This window comes from Camelina sativa, chromosome 12, assembly GCF_030686135.1.
Source record: "Camelina sativa cultivar CO46 ecotype springtype chromosome 12, ASM3068613v1".
NCBI classification, from domain to species: domain Eukaryota; kingdom Viridiplantae; phylum Streptophyta; class Magnoliopsida; order Brassicales; family Brassicaceae; genus Camelina; species Camelina sativa.
Genome location: NC_141891.1, coordinates 35,680,464 through 35,695,283, shown reverse-complemented (window position 1 = coordinate 35,695,283; position 14,820 = coordinate 35,680,464). Strand labels below are relative to the sequence as shown.

The 14,820-nt window shown below is 37.9% G+C and overlaps 3 protein-coding genes and 1 pseudogene across 4 annotated transcripts in view; 2 read left to right on the top strand and 2 right to left on the bottom strand.

The window, feature by feature from the left end:
* Positions 1–4,053: 4,053 nt before the first annotated feature.
* On the top strand, positions 4,054–8,500 carry LOC104731883 (protein SUPPRESSOR OF npr1-1, CONSTITUTIVE 1-like; annotated as a pseudogene). Its single transcript, XR_015573611.1, has 5 exons — positions 4,054–4,551; positions 4,661–5,723; positions 5,869–6,183; positions 6,287–6,764; positions 7,225–8,500. The product of XR_015573611.1 is annotated as a protein SUPPRESSOR OF npr1-1, CONSTITUTIVE 1-like (transcript).
* Positions 8,501–8,600: 100 nt separating this feature from the next.
* LOC104731882 (uncharacterized) lies at positions 8,601–11,865 on the bottom strand. Its single transcript, XM_010451387.2, has 9 exons — positions 11,483–11,865; positions 11,201–11,265; positions 11,042–11,103; positions 9,849–10,931; positions 9,684–9,762; positions 9,476–9,589; positions 9,269–9,394; positions 9,102–9,187; positions 8,601–8,989 (listed from the first exon to the last, which is right to left on the bottom strand). The coding sequence occupies exons 1-9, from the start codon at positions 11,625–11,627 to the stop codon at positions 8,761–8,763; spliced, it is 1,989 nt and encodes a 662-aa protein (XP_010449689.1). The 5' UTR covers positions 11,628–11,865; the 3' UTR covers positions 8,601–8,760.
* A 502-nt stretch (positions 11,866–12,367) lies between these two features.
* Positions 12,368–14,560, top strand: LOC104731881 (uncharacterized). The gene is made up of 4 exons (XM_010451386.3): positions 12,368–12,683; positions 13,074–13,195; positions 13,638–13,748; positions 14,136–14,560. The coding sequence occupies exons 2-4, from the start codon at positions 13,079–13,081 to the stop codon at positions 14,388–14,390; spliced, it is 483 nt and encodes a 160-aa protein (XP_010449688.1). The 5' UTR covers positions 12,368–12,683; positions 13,074–13,078; the 3' UTR covers positions 14,391–14,560.
* A 25-nt stretch (positions 14,561–14,585) lies between these two features.
* Positions 14,586–14,820, bottom strand: part of LOC147933132 (uncharacterized) — a 1,941-nt gene continuing 1,706 nt past the window's right edge. The window contains exon 5 of the mRNA XM_087477311.1: positions 14,586–14,648. Within this exon, the coding sequence (XP_087333437.1) occupies positions 14,586–14,648 (63 nt within the window). The remainder of the gene's footprint in view (positions 14,649–14,820) is intronic.

The following is a 14,820-nucleotide window of genomic DNA, read 5'->3' as shown; positions in this document are numbered from 1 at the left end:
CGTTATGACCGTTTGCTAGAGGGACGGGGGGTCCTGAACAACTCATGAGGAGATGGGGGTTCTCCTGAGGGGACGGGGGGTCCCCTAGATACCGATAGCTCGAGGGACTGTGGTCCTGAGGGTGGCAGAGGAGATGGGGGTTCTCCTGAGGAGATGGGGGTTCTCCTGGTACCGTGATCTTAAGGGTGACGACCCGAGGGTGAGACGGTATGGCTCAAAGACGGGGGGTCTGAGAGTGTGATCGGTATGGCTTGAAGGTTGCGACCTAAGAGCAGATGAGTTGGTGGCAAAGTGTCAAGGACGTGGAGATAAGTATGGTAACCGGATGTGGATTTATGAGACTGATGGGGGTTCAATCTCAGGGTTACGGTTGAGATCGGAAGCGGATCTCGGGATTGATGGGGGTTCAGTCTCGGGGTTTTCTATACGTTGACCGGGAGGGTCAGATGTATGCTGGTCGGGGGGACCAGAGTGGTGAAGACCAGTGGGTTCAGGGTGGTTTGGACCAGTGGTGTCCTTGTTGCGGCAGACCAAATGGGTGGATGATACGAACCGTTGCGGCGGTGATTTGGTGAGTTTGCGGATGAGTGGCGGTGTGTTCAGATTCGAGGACGAATCTTCTGTTAGAGGGGGAGAATTGTAACACCCGCAAACCAAATTTTGGTATTTTGGTAAGGGTGTCGATCGACACCTCCTAGTGAGGCATCGATCGACACCAATTGTGGTCGGTTTGGTCGGTTCAATTTTAATTGTCCGGTTTGTGTGGTTGGTTTAGGGAATCCCTAAATCGAGTTTTAAAGGAAGAAAACGACCTAGGGTCGTGTTGTTTTGTCTTATTCGCCGTTTTTGAGAGAAAACACAAAGAGAGAGTGTTCTTGAGCTTTTGGGAAGAGATTGAGAGATTCCTTGCTGTTCTTGGGAGATCTAAGGCTGGGAAGGTGTTAGAAGCTTGCTAGGAGTGAGGGAATTCGTCCTTGTTGGTCAGAATCTTCTTGAAAGAGGTGAGTGCATGACCATGGCTTATCTAAGCTAAGATCTCTAGATTCTATGTGATTTGGTGCTTATGTGGTTGTTTCTTTGAGTTCCCTATGGTATTTTCGTCGCTGTTGTGGCTGGGTTTGGCTTCTGGGAGTGCAAGGAGCGGATTGGAGAAGATTGGAGGCGAGATTCGGAGTTTCTGATCGAGGGAAATCGCTGCTCGGCATCGGTGTCGGTCGACACCAGTTGGGGTGTCGGTCGACACCAACGCGAGGACGGCTCGGGACTTTGGCGAGTGTCGATCGATGCCATGTGGAGGTGTCGGTCGACACAAACTAGGGTTTTTCGGGAGTGTCGGGCAGGGTGTCGGTCGACACCAGTTTGGTGTCGGTCGACACCAGTTTGGTGTCGGTCGACACCAGATAGTCAGTATCGATCGACACCATCTGGTGTCGGTCGACACCCCTTGTTCAGTTACGATGGATGTTGCATGCTATGTATATTGCCTGGTTTGTTTTATTGATTGTTGTTTGTGGCATGTAGAGATCTTATTGCTTGTGTGTATAGCCCAGTAGATGGGAGGATTGCCTCACTGAGTGTTTATCAAATACTCATGCATCTCAATTTGTGTTTGTGGTGCAGGTAAAGGCAAATTGTGTAGCGTGGAATCATGGCGATGAGGAGGAGGATGATTTAGGGTCTCGTTTGTGTGGTGTTGGTTATATTATTTATGTTGGAACCTTGGTTAGAGTTGTGATAGGTTGCTGGATAGATTGGATAGGAATGTTATTGTATTGATGATGTATCGTTTCTGTATTATTGGTATGTTTCCGCTGTGCATATTGGTTGTTATTGGTTTAATGAGGAAATGGTGGTTTGGGTGGTTCAATTAAGTAGTATGGGATGCTTAATTATATGTTGTACTTATTATTAAAAAGAAAAAAAAGGGGTCGGTCGTTTCAAACAAAAAGACACATTATTACTAATCAAAAACTAAATTGTCTACACACATTTTTTTAATTTGGGACATTTTATTTGTTCAGTTTATTTAGATTTACATTTACTTCTCTCAATCAATTACTTTTATGACATTATGGGTGGACGTTTTTTTTTGTTCAAACTGTTCATGTTGAAAAAATGCATATGACCAAATTAATTACAATTAATATGATTTATAATTGTATTTATTGCCATGAATGTGATTACTCAGAATAATGTGTCAATGAAATTCCTTACAAACTTCAAACAATGTTTAGCTATATGTCTTTTTTTTCCCATAATTTCCCATGGTATTTTTTTTTTAATATAATTTCTTATGAAGTTTTTTTTTAAAACATGATGTCTTGCAGTATGATGATTAACAGATTAATTTCTCTAGGACTATTTGAAGAAATCGTTTACAAAGCCATGTCAATATATATATATATATATATTTTGATATCATAGTCTTGTCAATATTTATTAGCTTCTTTCAAAGGATTATGTTTTATGATAGTCATGATTTAAAATTTTGTATTTTTTTGTAATGTTACTTTTTAACTTTCAAACTATAGTTGGAAGTCTTAAGTGATGAAGATGAGCCTAATGCTTGACTCCTAAAGCACAATCTCTTTGGCTTTAAACATTCACTCATAATATTATAGTTGTAAGTCCCTTAAGATTTATCCTCTTAAGTTCTCTGATCTTCAACTACAATTTATTTCTAAGTTTATGTTTTGTAAATTTGCTTTGTTTTTCATTTTTAAAAGTTCTTTATCCCCATTACAAAAAAATATTTCACTTTGCATATTGATAAAAAGATTGAGCCTAATTTTACCGTGTAATGCATATATAAATGGTCAAAAGATCACATATTTCTTTATGTTCTTTGGAATCACTTCCCAAATTTTACAACATCCTTTCGCACTACACGGAAAAACATTACAGAGACCTATTGTAATATTTAATATATATATATATACACATATTGTAACCTCAATACTTTCTTCATAGACATATGTCAATCATTAAAAGTGGTATAAATTATAGTAGATTAACTTGTACAAAAGCAAAACTACTTTTATATCGCATTGGTATTGTTTGAGTTGCCAATCATACCTCATGTCTATTTTCCTGTAACCCTTACTTTATCCGTCATTATGTCGAAAAAAGCTTACACAATTTCCAATGATTATCTATATTTTCATATTTGACATTTAGGGTATAATTTTGAACAAATATGATTTAGTATTTAGAGTATAAGATTAAAAGCATGATGCTATTTTAGTATTTTTAGAATTTATAAATGATTTTCTAAATTTAAAACTAAAACTTATTTTTATGCAATATGTGAAAATTGTCCTTTGTTTAACACACTTCATAATTATAAAATGTATGTATTTAAATTCTTTTCGAGGCATATATAAATAATATCATGAATATTTCATATATAGTTTTATGAAATTTTATTTTACATACAAAATATTTGATTAACTTTCTAGTATATATATATATTGTTGAATGAATAATAGAAATAAATGATACCGTATAAATTAAGAGGTATAAGACTGATTAACACCACCTCTTCCGCTCTTCGTTAAGAGAAAGATTGTCTCCTGATTTTTTATTTTATTTTTTCTTGGTTTTAATGTTAAGAAGGTTGTCTCGTGATTTCATATAATATCGCCCAGTTGTCATAGACAAGACTTGAGATAGACGCTAGACGTATAAATGTGTGCCGGTATAAGAAACAACAACATGCATCGCCCAACATTCCCGAATAAAATAATCGTTCTAGGCTGAATATGTTTGTGCTTTGTGCAAGCTCTACCGTTTATTGGTTTCAGATGTTGTCAGACAGTTGTCAATGTTGAAGATTGGTCATGGACTCTTCTAGTTCTACAACATATGTGGGGTTTTTTTTTTTTTTTTAAATTGTCGGCTTCTCTTTCATTTCATTTCATTTAAAATAAAATAAAAACCTTGAAGTAGTCTTTAGCCGGCCAATTTGCTGATACGAGAAACCTTGAAGTTTTCTTTTCTCGCTCTTTATAATATATTCAAACCATGATGAGTTGTCAGTAAAATCATCAGAAATTGATTTGTCTCTTCTATCTCTCTATCTTCGTCTCCCATGGCTTCTTCTTCTCGCAGTTGGAGATATGATGTCTTCCCGAGCTTTAGAGGGGAAGATGTGCGCAAGTCATTCCTCAGCTACCTTCTTAAGGAGTTCGATCGCAAGTCAATCATTACATTTGCAGACCACGGGATCATGAGAAGCCGCCCAATTTCTCAGGAACTTTTATTCGCAATAAGAGAATCGAGGATCTCCGTCGTTGTGTTCTCTAAAAATTATGCTTCTTCCACGTGGTGCTTAAATGAATTGGTCGAGATCCACAACTGCTATATGGAGTTGGGTCAACTGGTGATACCAGTTTTCTACGACGTTGATCCTTCTGACGTTAGAAAACAGACAGGGGACTTCGGTAAATCCTTTATAGAGACATGCAGGAATAAAACAGATGATGAGATACAACGTTGGATTCGAGCTCTGTTAGAGGTAGCAAATTTGGCTGGAGAGGACTTGCGGAACTGGTATGTTGTTTCTGATTCCGTTATTTGTGCTTTCATTGTTGACATTATACTATTAAATTTATGGTCGTCAGGGTCGCGTATGCTATAATGTTTTTCTTGTCTTGGTTAGGGATAACGAAGCAAACATGGTTGAAAAAATTGCAAACGATGTGTCGAATAAACTTATAACGCCATCAAACAGTTTTGCTGATTATGTCGGGATTGAAGGTCATATAGAGGCAATGAATTCAATCTTGTGCTTGGAATCTGGGGGAGTGAGAATGGTGGGGATTGTGGGGCCTTCAGGGATTGGTAAGACCGTTATAGCAAGAGCTCTTTTCAACAAACTCTCTAGCCAATTCCACCATCGTGTTTTCCTAAATGACTATAGGCGACACCAAGTTGTGTTGGGAACAACGTTTTCTGTCGGAAATTCTTTGTCAAAAGGATTTAAATATAAATTGTTTTGGTATGGTAGAACAAAGGCTAAAGAACCAAAAAGTTCTTATCGTTCTTAATGATGTGGATAATGTAGAGCTACTAACGACTTTGGTGGGACAAACTGGATGGTTTGGATCTGGAAGCAGAATAATTGTGATCACTCAAGACAAACAACTTCTTAGGGCTCACAAGATTGAATATGTTTATGAGGTGGATTTCCCATCTGAAGATCTGGCTCTTCAGATGCTATGTCGACGTGCATTTGGGCAGAACTCTCCACTTGATGGTTTCACGGAGCTTGCAGTTGAAGTTGCAAACCTTGCGGGTAAACTTCCTTTGGGTCTCAGTGTATTGGGTTCATCTTTGAAAAGGAAAGGACAAAGAGGAGTGGATGGATATGCTGCCTAGGTTCCGAAAGGGTTTGGACGGTAATATTGTAAAAACATTAAGAGTAAGCTACGATGGGTTACATGATGAAGATCAAGATATATTTCTTTACATTGCTTGTCTATTCAATCGCCAGGAAGTTGGTTACATCACAAGTTTGCTCGGTGTTTCTGTTAACATTGGGCTATAAATGCTGGCTAATAAGTCTTTGATACGTATAAACCCACACAACATTAATTGTAGAGATGCACAATTTGCTAAAGATCCTGGGTAGAGACATTGTTCGTGGAGAGTCCAAAAATCCCGGAAAACGTCGTTTCTTAGTGGATGCTGAAGATATCCGTGAAGTATTAAAAAGGAATACCGTAAGTGTTTTAAATTTGCGTTTCATGCTGACTAATTATGAGTTTATGCTCAGCATGATATTTTGTGCTTGCTTAATAAATTGTTAAGTCTTAAAGATGAGGGTATCAGGGTATGATTTTATTTTGTTGATGATATTTTTTTCAGGGCACAAAACATGTTCTAGCCATAGATTTTATCCCATCAAAATTAGTAAAGCCATTTACTATAGACGAAAATTCGTTCGAAAGGATGCATAATCTCCGATTTCTAAAATTTTACCCGGGGTGGTCAATGGAGGAGACTGGTGAAGTCCGATCTTATTTACCTCAGGGCCTTGTTTCTTTGCCACGTAAACTCAGATTGCTAAATTGGAGTAATTATCCTTTGAAGTCTATTCCTCCTAATTTTAGTGGGAAGTATCTGGTTGTACTCGAGATGATGAGTAGTAGTAAGCTGGAGAAATTATGGGAAGGGATTCAGGTATACTATTGAAAGTTTTTAATTCTTTATCTTCAGTGTAAAATTATTATTGATTAGTAATTTTGGTATACTTAACTGTTTGGTGTCCCTGCTTTGTTGTCAGCCACTTGGAAGCCTCAAGAAGATGAATCTGGCTTTCTCCACAGATTTAAAAGAGATTCCCAGATCTTTCTAATGCAATAAACCTCGAGCAGTTGATTCTTTGGAGATGCACATCTTTGGTGTCACTTCCTTCCTCGATCCAAAATCTCAATAAATTGATGGAGTTAGATATGATGGGATGCTCGAAGCTCGAGTATCTTCCAACTGGTTTCAACTTGCAATCTCTTTACTACCTTAATCTCGATGGATGCTCACGGTTGAGAAGTTTTCCCCAGATTTCAATGAACATTGAAACACTCTTTTTAAATGATACCGAGATAGAACAAGATTGCTTTTGGATTGAGAATATCTATGGGCTCGCTATATTATATTGGAACGGTTGTCTGATGAGATGTATGCCTTCTAACTTCCCCACAGAATATCTCGTTGAATTGAAAGTGGAAAACAGCGAGCTTGAGAAGCTATGGGAAGGAGACAAGGTAAAAATTTCTTTAAATCCATGCATGGTTTCATTGTGTGCCTAGGATGTGGAGACTTTTTCTTAATTCTTGCTATGATGATTGATTTGTGTCCCAAGGAAGGTATCTTATAGCCAGAGGTCATATAATGGCTTCTAATCCAAATGGTTTTATATGTATTGTCAAATAATAATACTATAGGCTATATAGCTATTAATTAACCGTCTTGAATAGTGTTTTTGAAACGGTACTTGAACATTATATTACGGGTTAAAATTTGACACCCTTGAGACTAATATTTATTAATTTTTCTGTGTTGTACATTTTAGGTCCGCACGTTTTTCCTTTTCTTTTGTAAAGAAAACTTAAATTCCGTACGTTGTATGGGTGTTTGATGTAGAAAAAAAAAAAAAACTACAAATTTATTCACTTTTCAAACTCTCACATTAATGCATTATTTTCCTTCTTATATATGTTGAAGTTGCTTGGAAGTCTTAGGCGGTTGGATTTGTCAGGATCTGAAAACTTGAAAGAGATTCCAGATCTTTCGCACGCCCCCAATCTCCAGTATTTGGTTCTCACAGGCTGCAACGGTTTGGTTATGCTCCCATCTTCAATTCGGAATCTCCATGAACTGATGGAATTGAACATGAGTGGATGCTCAAGGCTCGAACTTCTTCCAACAGACGTCAACTTAGAATCACTCGAGTTCCTTACACTCAGTGAGTGTTCACGGTTGAGATTTTTTCCTAAAATCTCAACAAGGATTCAGTATCTCGATCTAAGCCACACTGCCATTGAAGAAGTGCCTTCTTGGATTAATGATATCTCTGAGCTCGCTGTACTAACAATGAGTGGTTGCAAGAGGTTAGAAACCATCTCCCCAAACATTTTGAAACTGAACAGTCTTCACATGGTAGATTTTTCAGACTGCGAAGGATTGTTACCAATGCTTGAGAAGGCAACGTTTCCTCGTACTGAATTGCATACAAAGTGTTGTGAGTCTCTCCAGGGTACACCTCACTCCTCCCACAATCCAGTGACTTGTCTTGAAGTCCAGAACTGCTTCGATTTGGATAGAGATGCGAGGCGATTCATCTTACAACTAGACAACACATATTCTCTCTTACCAGGTGGAGAAGTACCTATATATTTCACACATCGAGCTTCCAGAAGTTCCCTAGTTTTCCCTTTACACAAGAGCTCTCTCTCTCTGAAGAGTTTCTGGGATTTAAGGCTTGCATCTTGCTCGAATCCTCAACTAGCTGTTGCCACTATACTCCAGACATCGAGGTACGCTGGTACTTCAGAGCCACAACCGATACGTTTTATGTAGACGCTTACATGGACTCATGTAAGATGGATAAGCTGGCTTTGTTTCAAATTTGGCTCCCTACTAAAAATATCAATGATCCTCCACCAGAATTGGACTACAACTATTTGGAATTTCATTTTTACTACCGTAGCAACAGATATTTCCATGAATCCGACATGGATAACTGTCCTTGTTCGACTCAGAGGATAAAAGGATGCGGTGTACGGATACGGGATGTTTCTCCTTACCCGGATGTTAATGATAGAAGCTCTGAACAGTCTCCATGCGATGTAGAGTAGAAGGACATGAACATTGGATAAACTATATTTTACCAGAACAAATCCACTTGATTTATTGTGCAGATGACAGATACCTTCAAACTACTTACCATGTGACCAAACTGTGCTGAACACAGGATTGACGCTTTGACTTGGAAGCTTAAGCTACTAGTAATGTATCATTGTACAAGGAGATGGAACACATCTTTGTATCTTTCCCTTTCTCCTTTTTTTTTTTAACTCTATCAAAGAAAAATCATTGTGTTTGGGATTTAACAGCTGAATTTTCTTTTGTATCAATCTGAAATACCGAGCAAATAATTACACACACTAAAACAAGCTCCATTCTGTTAATTCTCAAAGATCTAAAACAATTACAAGATTCTCGTGTCAATTAAAACCACATAGTTTTCAAAAGACGATCTTACACTTGTGATGCCACTCTCTTTGTACAGCTCTTAGGGATATGAATACTGTGGAAGTTTGGTCCCTTTGGGACAGTTGCATGTCTTTTCTCCCCTGAAGCAATAGCACAAACAGCAGGTTTGTTGATGATTGCAACTTCCTTAGATTCTCCATTCACCTGTGAGGTTTCCTTCACGGTTTTAATTTCTTTCCTTGGTGCCACTTGCTTCTTCCTACTTAATGCAACCCTGAGAAAATGCACAGAATTTTCAGATTACATTGCGAGAAAAGGTAACTGCGTTTGCCCTGTTCTCTCAAATGATAGAATATACTTTGTATTTCTGATCAAGCAGTTTTTACCTCTTGCTATTAATCATGTTTTCAGAGACAAGTGTTGTGGATGTTCCTCTTGGAGCTTTTAGCCGGGAAGTTGTGTTCTTCTCTACCTGCAGATTGGAGATTATTATATCACCAAAAGAAACACTCACACGATAAACAGACATCGATATGCTTCACAATGAACTTACTCGAACAGGCTGATGTTTTGGACCCAAGTTTTCACTATGGAACCCCATAATGCTTGCAGTCTCTTCTTTGGCAAGAGTACACTGTGGTTTCTTCTCCGTGTGTGCTTCCTTGAGAATTTGTCTTTCCTATAAAAAAAATCTACCATCAGAAATAAAAAACCAGAGTTGCATATAAGAGAATATATCTTTGATTATTGCACATTATACATCAGTTCGAAGTCGAAAAGGCTTTGGATTCGTTAGCTTAGGTTTTGTATACTTCACACGAGTACCAGCCGAAACAGTCTTGCCATTGAAACATTTATCTGCTACAGTCATAACCTGGTCCAAACAAATGCATATAAATACACAGAAGATGATAGTAGAACCCAATTAGAAAGCATACAGAAGGTACATAGGCTATAATGTAACATACCTTTTGAGTGGTTTTACAATTTTCTTTCTTGCCAAAGACTTTCTTTTTCAACAAAGGATAGGTAGCTTGATCAACTTTTCTGCAATATTCACACAAAACAAGTATATTTGTGAGGTGATGCGCTAAAGAGAACCCAAAAGCAAACACAACCAACATTTTCCTCACCTGTTATTGTCCAAGGCTGAAGAATTTTCCTTATCATCGCCTTCTCTATCAACCACATCCGTCGCATTAGTAGCATTTTCTTTGTTCTCACACTCCAATGGTAATGCATTTTCCTTGTCTTCAATCTCCACAGTCTCAAATTGCTTTGCTTTATTCAGTTCACTCACCTTTATTACAGAGATATCTTCTCTATCGACAGCCGCTGCAATAGTAGCATTCTCTTTGTCCTCACACTCCAAAGCTAATGCATTCTCCTTTTCTTCAATCTCTGCACTCCCCTTTACTACAGCAGGATCTTCTGTGGCCTGGAGTTGATTGTTCATGTTAGCCTTCAATGTGTCTGACAACTCTTCAGATTTGTTTTCGACCACGAGCTCTTCATCTCCACTAGTTTTTTCAGTTCTTGGCAACGATTGATCCTCAAGTCTCATGCCATTAGCTTCATGAGCTTTAGAAGGATAAGAGGCAAGCACAGGCTCTTCCTTTTTCTTAAGCCTCTTCTTCATAGTACTGACACCTTTGGTATTCGAATCGTTCTGTTCCTGTGACCGCACGGAATCAAACACTCGGCTCTTCACCTCTCGTGTCTTTAGCGGTCTTCTAGATGGAACTGAACTCCCAGCCTTATAATTAACCCCTAAAACGTTACTTTTGTTCTCAATCTCAAGCTTCCTCATCCCATTACACAACTTCTTCACCGAGGAACTAAGCTCCACAGACCTCTTCAGTTTCACCAACTTCTTTGGAGATTGAAACACCAAAGCCTTTGCAACAAGTCTGTTTTCCGACACCTTGATTTTTGCATTTCTCGGATTCTGCACACTCCTAAAAGCTGCTGGACTCTGCATTTGCTTCTTTCTCTCAGTTAACGCCTTCTGAGGAACTGATGAGATCACTGATGACTCTTTCCCTTTCACCTTTGACTTTGGAGTTGCATTTCTGTTTGTGGAAACTACTTTTACTTCTTTTGACCTGATGACATTACCATTACACTTCTGAGGAATTGCTGAGATCATAGCCAATCTAGAAACGCGTGATCTCGAGGGCTTTGCAGGAACCGTGTTGGGACATTTAGGATCAACACTGTAGTAACAAAAGTATGTAGAACAATGTAATGTTAAACACACTGTACACTGATGATCTCTCTTAAGTTAAAAGACGCATTTCTCATAAACAATTTAAAGTTCATATACCTGAAATCCTTTCGGTAAAGAGCTTTTCGAAGACGAACACTTGGACTCCTAGCTGCCATGACCTAGTATTTTTGATTAACATCAAAGTTGGTGAATTTTTTCTAAACAAAATCAAAATAGGAAGAAAGGGAAAAAAAAAGTTTGGATCTTTCAGCTAACCCGAAGAACAAATTTTTTGTAGATTGCTTCCGAATCCATGAACTCTTCATGCTTCTGATCACATCCTAAGTACACACATTATCACCAAGAAACCAGAAACGGATCAAAACACAATATAATTTAAGTCAAACCCACCAAAAACACTGTTCACTAAAACCCTAATTTAGCAATTTTCAGAAAATTTCAGAATCAGATTTCCCAGATCTCTGGAATATAATTAGTGACTAATGATTGATTCAAATGTTCAAAAGGAAAAAAAGATAAATGTAAAAAGATTCAGACCAACTCTAGAACAGAACCAGTAACGATCGTCTCCTTCAGGGCGATGATCTGGTGCGGTGAGGTCTACGAACTTGGGAGCTTCTATCGTCTCGTAGAAGTCTTCTTCGGTAAACTCGTCCACTATCATATGCTCGAATGCCTCCATTTACACTAATAATTATCAGAAATTTAGAAATTCACAAGAGAGGAACAGAGAGAGAGAGAGAGGGAGAGAGAAAGAGTAGTGTCTAATTTGGTGCCTGTCTTTTTAGCTCAGACAAGATGAAGAAGGAGCATTGACAAAAACTAGCCGTTAAGTGGAAAGGATTGTAATAATGATCTCTTCACAGGGTTATTTTCGTCACTACTTCGATTTTGAGCTTCTCTTTCATCGTGAGTAAAGTAAATCTGAAGGGAAAGGAAAGGAGGATAAAGAAATAAAGAAGAAGCAAAACCGGTTCTTTTAAACCGGCATTTCCACAGAACCAAACCAATTCTTTAAAACTTCTATTTCAGTTTAATTGTTTCTTTACAAATCATTTTTTTATTTGTTTTCTTCGACAAATTCAAAAAATCCGTACTTAATTTAACTGATCAAAGAAATTATTCCGTAATACACAACATTTCTCTTCTTTTTGTTTTTTTATTAAAGACGTAAGCGATCAAATAAACATTCAATATTCATCGCCTCATCGGTAATTATTGGTTGAAATTTAAAGAGTTTGGAGCCTAGTAATAAATTTTAAAATTGAAACAAATAGGAATTGATCAAAAGAATTTATTTTCAACGGCTACTTGTGAGACTGTCGAGACTCGAGAATCAATCAACGGCTACATGTGACTGTAGAGCCAAAGTGCTTGAGAATTTTATTTTTATTGGCAAGACATATCGGGCCGATTAAGCCCATAAAAGTCTACTTCAAATTAAAAGGCCAGTTTATAGCCCACTAAGGAAGTGAGAAGCGTCGTTGGTATTAATCCCCTTCTAAAATCTAAAGTCAAGCGAGAGATCGGTGACGGAGTTTTCTTGCCGCCGGAGCCGGAGTTTCTCTTCCTCAGTCTGTTGTTGAACCAGTAACATATACTTTCGATCGGAGCATTCTCAGTAAATCTTGATTTTTTTGTTCTTCGTCGCTCGCTTGTGTGGCATAGTCAAGTCTTTTAAGTTATCATCTCATTTGAGCAATCCCATCTCTGTCGATCGATATAGTACCTAATTGAGGTTCGTTTACACTTTTGTGTAATTATCATTTCGATTCACTCTGATTTGCTGGGAATTGAACCTGCGATAATCGTCATTTCGTAGTCTTCAATGCGAATGAGTTAGATCTATAGTTTGATTCTATATGTATCGGAGGAGCTTATAATAGTTATAAGCTCTCGTGTTCATTTGATCTATAATAATAACTGATGACCGATGTTAGACATGTTAGTTCTTTGGATACACTAAGTTCAATTTCTCAGCTAAGATGTTAATTCTTATTATGTCTGAGGCTAGTGAACAATCAATTCCAGGTTTTAGGTATTTGTTTCACAGAATCCATTACAACTTGTTGATTTTGATAGGTCTTTGCTATTCATTGATTGTTTAGTAAAACTCGTGATGGTGCAGGAAAGATGAACAAGCTGCTGGAATATGGGAGAAAAGCAATGTTCTATGTGAGAGTCCTCTCTGGGTATGAAGAACGGAGAATCCGGACTTACAGGTTGCAACTCGAAAAGCGTATCCAGCAGGTTTCTTTCTTTTGTTCTTTCTCACCATGCCTTCAGGCTTCATCCTATTGTCTTAGAATGAATGGTAGAATAAGATGATGAAACCCTAGTTTCTGCCTTTTTTTTTTTTTTTTTTTTTGGATTGCATAATTTTGAAAAACTTTTTCTACTTGACTGAGGATGAGACATTGAAGCAGCTTGTATGTCTGTAAACTTGTATGCAGAATTTTTACTTCAATATGTACTTCTATGTTATAATTGAAGAATATCTGTATAGAGGTAACATGGGCTGTTATTTAGTGTACATTTGACGTGTGATGAAATAAGATCTTCCTTAATTAAGAGTTTGCTAATCACTTAGACTTAGGTGTTGTATCTGTTCAACGATACTTATGACTTTTAGCTTCTAGCAAGGGTTGTCATGGAATACCTTTTTATCTGATTCAAACTATTGGTCTTGCAGGCCCAACAAAGGAAAGCAGAGATAAACAGACTCCCAGAGCAGATTGTATTATCTGAAGTCCGCCGTATGGTTGAGGAGATGCAGAATTTGAATAAGCAGATTGAGAATACGGTTAGTCTCTTTTCTTTATCCTCAGTCCCAACTTCGCAAATTGTTTGCTTTTCAACTTCGCAAATTGTTTGCTTGACTCCCATCGAGTTTATCACTTTCTTAATATCAGCTATAAGCCTATATATGTACATTAAGTGTCGTCAAAAATGTTTGTGATATCGTGTCAGCTAAGGGCCTTTTTGATCCAAAGCATTCAAAGATGAGATAAAGCTTTTAGTTTTTTGATGTATGTTATTTTGAAAGCAAAGTTTTGGAAGGAAAGAGCCAAGCCAGTCGCCAGAGCCTGTGTTTCTTAAATTAGAAAGCTTTCCATCTCTTTTGTTTTACTTTTTTCCGTGTTAGGAGAATTTCAAGTCTTAAGTTTGTTTCTGGTCTCTACCAATACAGGAGGCTCAGATTGAAGACTACTTCAAACCGATAGACAAGCAAGCTGGTACCATAATGGAGGTTCAGCTCGAAGGAGAGAAGAAAACGATGGGGACATTGATGAACGCAACACAACAGGAAGCTATAAGAAAGATTGAAGAGGCTGAGAGACTCGCTCGGGCACGCGGAAATGCAAATATGAGTGCAGAGGCAAACACGGGAGAGAAGATCCAGGATTCAGAATCCTCAGCCAACGAAAAAGCCCAAGCAAAATAAAGACTGATCTTTGTCTTCATGTTGACATATAATAGATTCAGAGTCTCTGTACACATCCAACGGTTAAAGTTCTCTTAGTTGATTAAGCGGAGATCGCAGCCTCGCATTTGCAGGGTTTTAATAATTTGGAATTTTGTTGACTGAATAGAAACAAAACCGAGTTTCTGGTCTGTCTACTGTCTAGCGTGCAAGAACTTATAGAGGTGGCCCTGGTTGGATGATCACAAATATATTGTTTTCAAATAAACTTAACATCAACTGAAGAATTGAATTAAGTTATCAGTTACCACTATTGCCAACTAAGTTTGCCGTGTGCATTTAAATGTTGAAAAAGTATGACGAGTGTTTGTGCATAGTATTGGAAAGATGTGTAATTTTGCTTCAGATTGATGTCAACACTTGAAAACTGTTTACCGGTTTTCAGAATCCG

What these genes read in the sequence shown, in the direction of transcription:
- LOC104731881 (XM_010451386.3), top strand. Translation starts at nt 13,079, where the DNA reads ATGAACAAGCTGCTGGAATATGGGAGAAAAGCAATGTTCTATGTGAGA. An exon ending in TCGAAAAGCGTATCCAGCAG is followed by an intron (nt 13,196 to 13,637) that starts GTTTCTTTCTTT and finishes TTGGTCTTGCAG; the next exon opens with GCCCAACAAAGGAAAGCAGA. An exon ending in ATAAGCAGATTGAGAATACG is followed by an intron (nt 13,749 to 14,135) that starts GTTAGTCTCTTT and finishes CTACCAATACAG; the next exon opens with GAGGCTCAGATTGAAGACTA.
- LOC104731882 (XM_010451387.2), bottom strand. Translation starts at nt 11,627, where the DNA reads ATGGAGGCATTCGAGCATATGATAGTGGACGAGTTTACCGAAGAAGAC. An exon ending in CTTTTCGACTTCGAACTGAT is followed by an intron (nt 9,395 to 9,475) that starts GTATAATGTGCA and finishes TTTTTTTTATAG; the next exon opens with GAAAGACAAATTCTCAAGGA. An exon ending in CAAAACATCAGCCTGTTCGA is followed by an intron (nt 9,188 to 9,268) that starts GTAAGTTCATTG and finishes TCCAATCTGCAG; the next exon opens with GTAGAGAAGAACACAACTTC.